This window comes from Podarcis pityusensis, assembly GCF_964106645.2.
Source record: "Podarcis pityusensis genome assembly, chromosome: 9".
Lineage (NCBI taxonomy): Eukaryota > Metazoa > Chordata > Lepidosauria > Squamata > Lacertidae > Podarcis > Podarcis pityusensis.
This window is the reverse complement of record NC_138034.1, coordinates 36,738,022-36,750,080: the sequence shown is the minus strand read 5'-3', so window position 1 is coordinate 36,750,080 and position 12,059 is coordinate 36,738,022. Positions and strand designations below refer to the sequence as shown.

Below are 12,059 nucleotides of genomic sequence, written 5' to 3'. Positions count from 1 at the left end.
TTCTTACATGAGTAGAATGTGTCCTTTTATTTAAAATGCATCTCTGGGTTATTTGTGGGGCATAGGAATTTGTTCATTTCCCCCAAAAAAATATAGTCCAGCCCCCCACAAGGTCTGAGGGACAGTGGACCGGCCCCCTGTTGAAAAAGTTTGCTGACCCCTGAACTAGAAGCATCCTATCCCTCCATCCTGATGACTAATTGATGGTTCCACACTCCATGAATTGGTCTAAACCTTCCTTAAATTTATCTAAGCTAGTGGCCATCTCTTCATCTTGTGCCTGTGAATTCCATAAATTTGATTAATATATTATTTGTGAAGAAGTGCTGCATTTCATCTGTCCTGAAACTACTACCAGTCCATTTTCATTGAACGACCCTGTAAGTTCTAGTGTTATTAAATTGTAACACTTTGTGTATACACGCATTGATGTATTAATCATTGTCTTGAGGCAATTTACATATAAAATAATTAAACACAGTTAAACACTCAAAAGTACAAAAAAGAGAGAAAAGAACATTGAAAATAAGACCAAAATTCCAACAAATGGACACTCGTGATAAAGACTCACTTATCCAAATGAGAAAGCCTGTCAGAACTAAGATGCCTTCAATTGTTTCTGGAAAGTGGATAGTGGATGTCTGTCATATTTCAATAGGAATGCTCTTCCACAGAAAATGGGCAGCCCTGCTCCAAGTTACTGTAGAGTGAGCTTCTAAGATCTTTGGAACTTGTAGAAGAAACTCCACTACCACAGTCACTTTCCCCCCTAAATTACTCCTCTCCCCTGCTTTGCACACACAATGTTTTAGCCTTTTCTCCTAGGGAAGATGCTCCAATCTTGGTTGCTCGTTTACAGCTCTATGCTATCCCTTTTCTGAGGTGGAGCAACTATAATTGTAAACAGTATTCCAAATGTGGCTACCTCATAGATTTGCAATGCTACCGATGAAACAAGTATACAGAACTGTTTTCCTGTTGTGTACTCTTGCCATAAGATACACTGATGGATTCTGTTGTATTCAGAACCCAATATTATGCCCAGATGCGGGTGGTGCTGTGGGTTAAACCACAGAGCCTAGGGCTTGCTGATCAGAAGGTTGGCAATTTGAAAATTTGAATCCCCACGACGGGGTGAGCTCCTGTTGCTCGGTCCCAGCTCCTGCCAACCTAGCAGTTCAAAAGCACGAAGTGCTAGTAGATAAATAGGTACTGCTCCGGTAGGAAGGTAAACGGCGTTTCTGTGCACTGCTCTGGTTCACCAGAAGCGGCTTAGTCCTGCTGGCCACATGACCTGGAAGCTGTACGCCGGCTCCCTCGGCCAATAAAGCGAGATGAGCGCCGCAACCCCAGAGTTGTCCGCAACTGGACCTAATGGTCAGGGGTCCCTTTACCCTTTACCTTTACTCTTGCTATAAGATACACTGCTGGCTTCTGTTGTATGTAGAAACCAATATTGTGCCCAGATGTTGACTGCTTTTGCATGTGCATGGCCTGGCCTACTTTGGTGATCCTATTTCTCTCTCCTCACAGTGGCCAGAAATAGCTTCTTTCCCACCTCATTTATTTGCATAAAAGGGCTGCAGACCTGAAACCGCTTAACTCTGGACCAGTTCCAGGTGACTGAACAGAGACTAGTCAAGTGTAAATTGTTTGAGGGTTCAGGCTTAGAGAGGCAGGAAACGTATCTCCTTAGAGTGTGAGACTCCAAAAATAGAAACTCAGCTGCCATTTATAGTAAGGCTTACACCAGGTCACTGAATCATCTTGCATTTTATTCTCTCTCTTTTTACTTCTAACATGGAGAAGTTTTTTTTTAGGGATCTTAAGTCAAAGCCTTTGAGCATGACCATACTTTCGAGACTGTATTTCATTTCTAACAGTAATAGGACTGGGGAAAAAATTAGATTTCAAAAAATGGTTTTAAGCCAAAGTCTTAATCTATGACTTGAGGTAAATCTGTTGAAGCTAGATTTATAGAACCACAAAATTGTAGAGTTGTAAGGGACCATGTGGGTCATCTAGTCCAACCCCCTGCAATGCAGGGTTTTTTTTGCCCAACATGGGGCTCAAACCCATGACCCTGAAATTAAGAATCTCATGAACTATTGACTGAGCTATCCAACTAGGATCTTTGCACTTTTGATACCAGTTTTGCACTTTTGACTTCTCTCAACGACAGTATAAGATCTCAGTAGATCTCAGAATGATAGTACTCACTGAAGGGGAAGAGCAGATCCATGCCTGCTGGCCTGTCCCCATAAAATCTGTCATTGCCACCTAAACATGGGGCAGAAGGGCACATCTGTAACAGGAACATGGTCTAAATGTTCAGTTCCTTTCCTAATGATCCCTAGCATGGAATTTGCTTCCCCCCCCAAAAAAAAACTGCCACACACTGGGTCATGTGTGCTTCCCATCACACATTGCAGAATACTTTGGCGGTATGTCTAATATCATGTTCCAGCATAACTGCATATTTAACTTTTAGATCCATCCTTTACATTTAAGAGAAAACATATCTCAGGCTGCTGTCTCTAGATATGGAAGGGCATTCAGAGGAGTGGAACATCTGTGTTTGCCAGAGTCATAGTTGCAGTAGTTCTGGTTGTTAGTAATGTGTTTTCCTACATGGAAATGGTGTCCATCACATTAACAGAGTTTCCCTTGAACTGCATGGCTGGATGATTGTTTAAAATGATGCTACTTCGTTTAGAAGGATGCCAAAGTGTGTACACACAGATGATCCACTCCTCTGAATGCCCCATCATATCCAGATACAGTGGTTTGAGCTGTGTTTTCTCCCAAATACAAAGGGTGGATCTGAATGTTAACTATGCAGTTGTGCTGGAACATGAGGTTAGACATACAGTCAAAGAAATAATAAACTGTGCAGGAATCTGGAATAAAATAAACAATCCTCTAAAGATATATGTCCCATGGGCTTCAGAGGTTTTGATGCTGACAGCCAAATAATCTCTTCTGCTTACACAAGCAAATGGTAATGAACCCTTACTTCTGCTAAAGTCTTCACTGCAACAAAACAGTTTTCAGAGACTTAAACTGGGAATGTTGGGTTGTGTTCTGCATACTGTAAAGATACAGTTCTTCTGCAGCTCAGATGAAAACTACTTTGCTCTACTAACTTTGTAGAGGAACATACATTGAGTCAGTTCTAAAGCATCAAACTCAGCACCACTGTCCTCTTCCACCAAGGCTGTCTCCTGATGACACTTGAACAACATATTATGTCTTTGTGACTTGCAGGAGGACTATCGTATATGGGCTCTTGGTTCATACATCTTAGTATTGTCTATACTGCCCACAGTGGCTATCCAGGATTTCAGAGAGGGGACATTACCACGTCTGCCTAGAGACATCAGGGACTGAACCTGGCTCCTTCTGCTTGCAAAGCCAATACTCTACCACTGAGTTATGGCCCTTCCCCGATAAGGGAAATATATTTATGGCACATATGGATCACTGACCTATGCACAGTTATCTTGGACACAGATACTGGACATCGTATCTTCAAGGTATTTATGTACCTTGAAGGTATGGTGAGGAAAGACTTCACAGTGGACCTTTCCTTTATTCTCTCTCTCCTCTACTTATATTCTTTTCTGTCTGCTGCATTTTGACCTTCTACATAGCCTGTTGCCAGCTGAAATTTCCCAGCTTACAATGTTCCTTTTCAGCCTTAGGCCCCTCTTAACTTGTGAACATCCTTAAAACCTGATCTTTGTTTGATTCGATGGCTTTTGAACATCTGCATGTTCTCTGGTTAGAAGTTCATTTGGAATGGATTCATCTTCCATCCGGTACAGATGACCAAGTTGAGATGTCTGAATGAGAAGAGTAATTGACTTGGCAATAGTGCTTTCTCAAGCATTTCAGCAGCGACTATTTTGGCTTCTCCTTTAATACACCGGATATGCTGAAGGCAGTCTGTTTAGAAGGTGTTGCATGATCTGTGATTAGTTCCAGGTTCTCCTGAATTAAAGACTGCTCTGATGATACAATTCACTATTATTATTGAATTATTAATCACCTTCTAAAGCAGCATCTCAGGGTGATTTATACATCAGATAATTATAAAGAGTTAAAAGCACAAAAGCAAAGCTTTTGAAACAAGACTAAAACGCTAACAAGTGGACACTTGCACTAGACCCATTTATCTAGCTGGGAAAGCCAGTCGGGACAAAAATTGCTTTCTGAAAGTATGGATAATATCTTGACAGCAATGTTGTTCCACAGCACAGGGGCAGCCACACTAAAAGCCCTGCTCTGAGTTACAGTGGAGCAGGCTGCTGAGATGTATAAGACAGGGGTCAGCAAACTTTTTCAGCAGGGGGCCGGTCCACTGTCCCTCAGACCTTGTGGGGGGCCAGACTATATTTTGGAAAAGAAAGAAAGATGCAAGAGCACACCGAGCCCCGGTGGCTGCTTACCTGTGTCTTGCTAGCAGCAGGGGCTGGCAGCGGCAGTGGAGGGATGATGAGGGCTGCTTAAAATGGAATCTGCTCAAGTGCTGCTGCTGCTGGCACCAACAAAGCCCAGTCCCCTTCCTCCTTTAGGCAGGGCAGAGAGAAGCCAGGAGGAGGGCGGGAGGAGGTGCCACCGCCGATGTGAGGGGGAGGGAGAGGGAGGGAGAGGGAAAGAACGCATGTGCTGGTGATCCATGTGGCAATTCCCTGACTGTCCGTGGGCTGGATCCAGAAGGCAATTGGGCCTGATCTGGCCTGTGGACCTTAGTTTGCCGACCCATGGTATAATAAGAGATAAGACATTCTCTCAAGTAACCTGGTCCTGAGCTGCATAGGGACTTACATGTGAGTACCAACACCCTGAACTTGGCATGGTGTTTTTTGCAGGGTGTTATTTGCTGGTGTTAGTTTGGCCCCACATGCAACCTACCCACTGTGCTTTGTGTCAGCTGCAGCCTCTGGAGCAAGACCTGCCTGCCCAGGAGGAAAACTGAGGCAGCTGCCATGGAGGCCCCTGCCATCTCCACCATCAGCAGAGAAATGGTGGTGGGGGTTTCTGGGGAGGTCTTCCCCAAATCTCACCAAAATCTTGTGAGATCTCACCAGTACCCATTGTCTTCGCTGCCACTTTGCCACTGTGCAACCTGCAGAGGAAGCGGGGTGGCAGGGGAGCATCACCTTCCTGTTTTGCCTCAGGTGGCAAAAAGGGATGTGCAGCCTCTGCTCCGGACCTTCCCCAATGCTAACCCCATATCGAGCGCATTGCAGTAATCCAAATGTGAGGTTCACAATGCATGGAAAACTGTGGTTAAGTTATCCTGATCTAGGAATGCCTACAGTTGTCTTACCAACTGAAGTAGGAAAAAGGAGCTCCTAACTGCCAAGGTGTGCAACAATGGGAAAGGATGTATTGCAATGAATCTGATGATAATTGTACTACCTGTTTATAGGAAGCTGTTTGCAATAAAATATACTGATCTTACAGCCCAGTCCTTTGCATGGTGACTCTGAAATAAGTACTGATGTAAGTACATACAGCTTACTTCTAAGTACATGTGCATAGGATTAGGTTGAAATCCCATGCTCACACCCTTAGAAGTAAGTCCTAGTTGCATCAGTGGGTCTTATTTCTGAGTGGATCTGGATTATTCTTTAATTGTCAAACACATTTCCTCCAGGTAAGTCACACTGATTCTAGAGAGATGATTTAAGAATTATGATCACCATATAACAACCATTTCTAAAATTTGCTATATCAAGCAATTGTCCAGAAACATTGTCTTTAAACCCCCCCCCCCCGCTGATCTAATTCAATAATTCCTCCACATTGTTCTACTGTTAAATCTATTATTTCTATATACGTATATAAGTTAAAGCATGGTTAAGTGCACACCGGGATATAACAAACTCAATTAGAAATTTGAATAGTGCAGATTCAGATAATGATGGTTACTAGATGTATCTGCTGAGCTTCTCAAAACAGCACATAGTAATTGCTTTGACTGAATCTAATATATTTCACAATCCATCTTTTCTCATTCAGCCTGCACAGCTCTGGGTGGGTCAGCAGTGTTAATCACTACAATCTGCATGCAAGTCCAATATTCAAAGCACACGCTCACATGTCTTTGAATTCCTGCTACTGCACTTAACCAATCTGACCTTTATCCATTACATTTGAACACCAGAAGGCACCAGTTTGGATCACTTCCCTATTGGTACGTTTCCTGCCAAGAGAAGAGTTTATTTAACCTTCATTTCCCAGTAATCATGATGGCCTCTTGCGGGTATGCATTGCAAGAAAACAGTAATTAATTCCTTTCCTTAAGAGTCTGTCTTGGGTAATGAGCATCCTGTTTTTCATTGTCTCAGTTTTTATTATTATTTTAAATCTTTTTATAAGGGGGAGTTTAAGAAAGTATTTTTAATACCCATGGCAGGTTTTGGCCCTCTCCCCATTTATAGAAGCCTAGTTTTAGAATTGCTAGCTATTACCTCCAGTTTTTGATGGCCAATTTAATGATTACACTATAATCATTCCTTTTCACATAGGAAGAATCTTGGCCAGTTTTGCTCTTTAAGCCCCAACTATCCAGCTGCAATACTGCCACTGGTTTATTATTATTATTATTATTAGTTCCAATACAGCTTTTCTTCTGGAATTGATCTTGGTTTTTTGTTGTTTTTTTAAGTCAGTATCTTCAGAGACTGAGGAAGGATTTGGGCAGAAAGCTTATAAACTCTACTTTCATAATGTTCGTTTGGAGATGAGGGTACCACATCCAAGAGGCATGGTCAGCACCCCTGATGAAGATGTGGAATTGGAAAGATACAGATACACAGTTTATTGAAAGGACAGGAGTATTGGCAATAGCAGGGCCAGCCTGTCCATGTGGCAGAGTGAGGCAGCTGCCTCAGGCAGAAAATTCTGAGGGGTGGAAAGTGGCTAGAAATGTGTGCCATGTGGTCTGCCCTGCAGCCTCTAAACCAGCTTGCTGCCCTAAGGGTGTGGTGGAGGGCTCTGTTCCATCACCATCAACTACCAGTCTGGTTTCTACTTAGATTCTGTGCAGAGAATGGGGAATGCACCATCTTGCCCTTCACATCAGGCGGGAAAATGGCTTGGGCCGCCCTGGACAACTTTGCCAGAATCCACCCCTTAATTGTTCTAATGGAATCTGGAAAATAACAGTTGACTAGCGGGTTTAGAGGAGTGACAGCTCTCAGCGCAGCCAGGGTGACCTTTGGGTAATTATTTTGGAATCATCATCATCATCTTCATCATAGCAACAGTGAAAATCCTAAATGGAGTTATAAGCTGTGAAAATGCAGACAGAGAGGATAGTTGAAACAAAACAAAACAAAATAAAATAAAATAAATTCCTTCCAGTAGCACCTTAGAGACCAACTAAGTTAGTTATTGGTATGAGCTTTCGTGTGCATGCACACTTCTTCAGATAGAGAGGATAATTGCCACTCTTCCGAAATACAAAGGGGCCTCTAGAAAAGGCTTAATAACAACGCACGAATGATGAGCCAAAATGCTGAAGCCGGTGGGAACGGGAAGAGCAATCGTGCCTGTTAAATATTTACCGTGCAAGTCTCAGAAAAGCCACTGACTAGAAAGGTGAGTCGATGTATTAATCAAAGTAAAGCAAACAGGTGAGCAAGTCCCTGGGAAGCAGCCAAGAACAGAGATGGAGAGAGGGAGAGGAATCTGGCCCTGGGCGCACACGCACATCCCTCAGGATGACTTCAGGGCAGCCTGATTTGCATCAGCTGAAGCGTCTCCTTCGTCCCCCCATTGTCAAGGCAATCACGTCTCTGCCTCCGGTGTCGCCTCTCCCAGCACTGTCGCCACCAGCCCGCATCGCCCTGCCTTCCCCATCATTCGCCACCCCCTCCCCTTTCCCCCCTCCCACCCCGGCAGCATCCGAATTCCCTCCTCTGCTTCCGATTGGAAGCCACCCTCCGGGCCGCCGTCGCGATTGGCTGCGTTCGGGTGACACTCAAGAGGGCGCATCGAGGGAGGCCGGCGCGAGAAGCCGCTGCTCGCCTGCTCGCCGCCGTCCTCGTCTTCCTCCTCGCCTGCCTATATCCCCGCGCGGAGCTGCTGCTGCTGCTGAGGCGGCGTCACCGCTCCGGCAGGCGCGATGGTGAGTGCGAGGCGAGAGGCAGATGCACCATAGGCTGCCGGGTCGCCTTTATTCGGGGAGCGGGGGGCCGGAAAGCGGCTATTCTGACAGGGATGGGAAGGGAAGGATGCGCGATAAGGAGCGCGGCGCAGGGGACGGGAATAGCTTCGGAGAGCGAAGCGGGTCGCGAGCGGGGAGATGCGGCCGCAGCTGGGGCTCCCCCACAGCCGCGCGCTTTTCTTTCCTGGGCACAGTCCACCTGGAACAGGGACGGGGGTGTGAAGGGGGAATATTGGCACCCCGCTCCTTTCCCTTGCAGAGGAAGTACCCGGGTTGGTACCCATCTCCTTGGCTTTGTGGTTTTGCCTGAAGCTAGGCGCTCCTGTAGGCACCATCCACCTGGAGCAGGTGAAACGGGAGGGGGGAGGCGGGGGAGGGAATAATCGCTGCCATCCCTACCTTTCTTCCCCGTTTCCCGAACCCAACCCGGATTCGTCCCCGTGTTTCCACGCACAAGCACATCATAAGCTTCGCCCCCTTTGCGCATTTGAGAGCCTTCCACCAACGCGGCTTTTCCGCTTTCCCCCCTCTTTGGCAGTACGGATTCGTCAATCACGCTCTGGAGCTTCTGGTGATCCGGAATTACGGCCCCGAGGTCTGGGAGGACATCAAGTAAGTGGGCGCCGCCTTCACCTGCCCGAAGGGCGCGCGCGCCAGCTCCCCTCGCCTTCTTCCCGCGCCCTGTGAGGGAACGGCGCGACCTTTCCCGCCGCCTTCTTCCTGAGGGGACTCTTTTTCCTCGCCGGGTTCTCACGCTCCGAAGGGGCGCCGGCAGGAGGCCGAGGGAGGGAAGCCTCTCCCGGGGGAGAGAGAGAACGAGACGAAGGGCCAGCAGGGCGGCCCTGGTCTCCCGGGTCCTCGCAGCCGGCAGCGGGCCCGTGGGAAGAGGCGAAGCCAGCCGCCTCCACGAGGCCCGGCTCCGCAGCTGGTGAGAAAACGAAGTGGGCCGCGAGGAGGAGGAGCAGGAGGCCTGTGGACTTGCCGCATTTCCCACGGCGGCTGCCTTCCAGGAGATGAGGCCAACGCCTCGCCTTGGCCACCAGACCGCAGGGCAGGCCCCACGCTCCTATGGGGAGCGCAAGTCCCGCTGTGCTCGCTTGGAAGGGACCCCCAGGGTCGTCTAGTCCAACGCCGTGCAGTGCAGGAATCTCAGCTAAAGTATCCATGACAGTATCCATCTCATTTACACCTGAGAAGGAAAATATGCCTTGAAAAGTCACAGTAAACTCATACCTTACTTATCAAAAACACAGGAAAGGGCATAAACACAAGGATTGCAGGGTCTCTGGAACTCTTCTTGAAGTTTTTCAAAGCAAAACGGGGAGCCGTATTTGCGTGTGTTTAAAAAGGAGGGGCTTAATATGTTTAATATGCACACAAAAAAGAGTTTGGGAGAATCTGAAAGCTTCATGATGTTTGAGTTGGTTCCGATCGTGATTATTATCTTACTGTGGGCTCTTCATAGAACTGGCCTGTAAATTATTCTTCAGCAACCTCTCTGATTTCACGCATGTTTTGTGAGTGTTGGAAGATTAGCACCAAGACAATATAAGCATATAAGAGGATGCTTTTCAATCAAATCCAGATTCCCTTCAATGTAGGTTGCACAGTTCACAGAAATTGAAAAGGGCTTTTAAATGTGAGATGAGTAATTGAAAGCATGAGTTTGTTATGCATATATAAGGGTTAAGAGGTATTCTTGTGCTATATGCATTATGCTATCTGCACAGCCTTGCAGATTTGTTCTCTGTATTAATTCCCAAGAATGATCTCCATTTCCCCATTACTGAATTTAAAACGAAAACACCTCTTTGACATCATTCAGAAGCATATACTGAAACAGTGAACAAATATGGAATTTTGGAGCACACTTTCATCAGTATGCTGATGGCATACAGCTCTACATCTCCATAACATCTGACTCAGAGGCTGTGAAAGCTCTGGGTTGGTGTCTAAACGCAATGGTGGAATGGATGAGGGCCAATAAACTGCTTGAATTTTGCAAAGATGGAGGCTTTTTTGATGGGTGGTTCCCATGTCCAGCAAGTTACCTGTTCCAGATACTGACAACTTTTTTATTCCATCAGCCTCATGCAGACAATTAAGAATACATTTTCCCCACCATGGTTAGTTGATTTCTGAATTTAATTTTTTACATGATATTTATTGTATGGTTTTAGGTAAAGTTGTTATAAACTTCTCTGAATTTTTTTATGAACAGTGATACAGAAATAGTTTTATAAATAAACACGTAATCTTTATTTCACACACACATGCATCTAGCTTCTCAGAATCACCATTTTGTATTTAATCAGTGCCTTTGGCCATGTGCAGAATGCATGTCTAACACCAGTCAGCCACTAGACCACAGTCAGTCCAGGGGGCCAACCTTGCTTTACAAAAATATCAGCTTACTTTAAATATCATGCAGGGAAAGTGTGTCAAAGAGAAGAACTTAAGTGATACATCCTCTCTCAAATCTACTCTGTTCACATTCACTTTTTTTTTTCATCCAAAGGGATGGAAAAGAGGAATGGAAGAGCAATTACGCCATCCCAGTGCTTTTATTGCCTTCCCAGAATCTCAGCAGACTCCATTTATCAATCATGATCCTGCAAGAGAGTGGCAAGGGGTGAAGAGAGAAAGCTTTTTTTAAAAAAAGCAAATAGGAAGTGCTATTCCTATTCCCATACAGTTCCATACATACTAACGTTTGTAGCAGAAAAATGTACAGTGGTACCTCTGGTTGCGAATGGGATCCATTCCAGAGGTTTGGTTGCATCCCGAGGAATTCACAACCAGAGGACCACTTCTGCGCATGCACGCAGTGTGGTTTAGTGCTTCTGCGCATGTGCGCTGCAAAACCCAGTAAAATACTTCTGGGTTTGCCGCATTCGCATCCCGAAGTTTACGTATCCATAGGGATACGTAAGCGGAGGTATGACTGTAGTTCTTCTCAATCTGAAATCATTCTGATCCTCAGAATGTGCTGCTTTCAATCAAAATTGAGCTAGAGCCTGCTGGCAACAAGAGTGATGTGGTTACTTGATATACATTTTATAACACTCCCCTTGATTAGATTATCCATGCCTTTTCCTCCTTACACATACCCCTGGTAAACGAAGAAGGAACTGGTGATTGCAGTCTTGGTATAGGTCCACCCACAATATCTTGGTTTATGCCCACCAAAAATGCCTTTGGCCCATCTCCCAATGCTGAGACCCATTACCTTAATTTGTTTTCAAATGGACCCACTGTGGGGCAATCTGCAGTGAGCTTTTATTTTCAGAATGAAACTCATTTCTCAGTATGTGCATTTCAGGGGCAAACTATGCAAGATTGTGTGTGGACTATGTAGAAAAAAACAAGCACCCAGTCTCCATTGAGTCTAGAAAAAACCATATGTATGCAGCCTCCTGTCCTCCTGTTTCAGTTCCACCAAATGACCGCTTCTACTTACAGAGGTTCTTCAGAAGAGGGGAAAGAATAAGTGGATGCTGCTCCATCACATGCTTCCCTGATTCTACCAAGCTTGCCCATGATTTGCATGGTGATCAAGTTGGGAACCTTGCTTCCTAAAGTCAGACTGCTCCCACCCTCCTTCATAAAGCACAGTTGCAATCTATCAAAAATTGTCAGGCCCCTGACACTAAAGGTGAGGTGAAAGAGAAGGAATTATGGAGAGAAGATGGAAGGATTTTGCCAGATGGTGCAGGAGGCTGGACAAGAGCAAAAGAAACACACTGTCTTTATTATTTATTATATTTAATAACATTTATATACTATTTACTGTGCCTCTCTTTCCCACATGTCACTTTGGCAGACAAGGCAAATTATTTCTCTTGTGATAGCATAACACCTATGTATTCTTGTAGCT

General features: G+C 45.3%; 1 protein-coding gene across 2 annotated transcripts in view; it reads left to right on the top strand.

Moving 5' to 3' along the window:
- Positions 1-7,988: 7,988 nt before the first annotated feature.
- GUCY1B1 (guanylate cyclase 1 soluble subunit beta 1) overlaps positions 7,989-12,059 on the top strand; it is a 43,314-nt gene continuing 39,243 nt past the window's right edge. For both annotated transcript variants that reach the window (XM_081021363.1, XM_081021364.1), the window contains exons 1-2: positions 7,989-8,143; positions 8,721-8,794. In XM_081021363.1, coding sequence (XP_080877489.1) covers positions 8,141-8,143; positions 8,721-8,794 — 77 coding nt within the window. In that variant the 5' untranslated portion in view covers positions 7,989-8,140. The remainder of the gene's footprint in view (positions 8,144-8,720; positions 8,795-12,059) is intronic.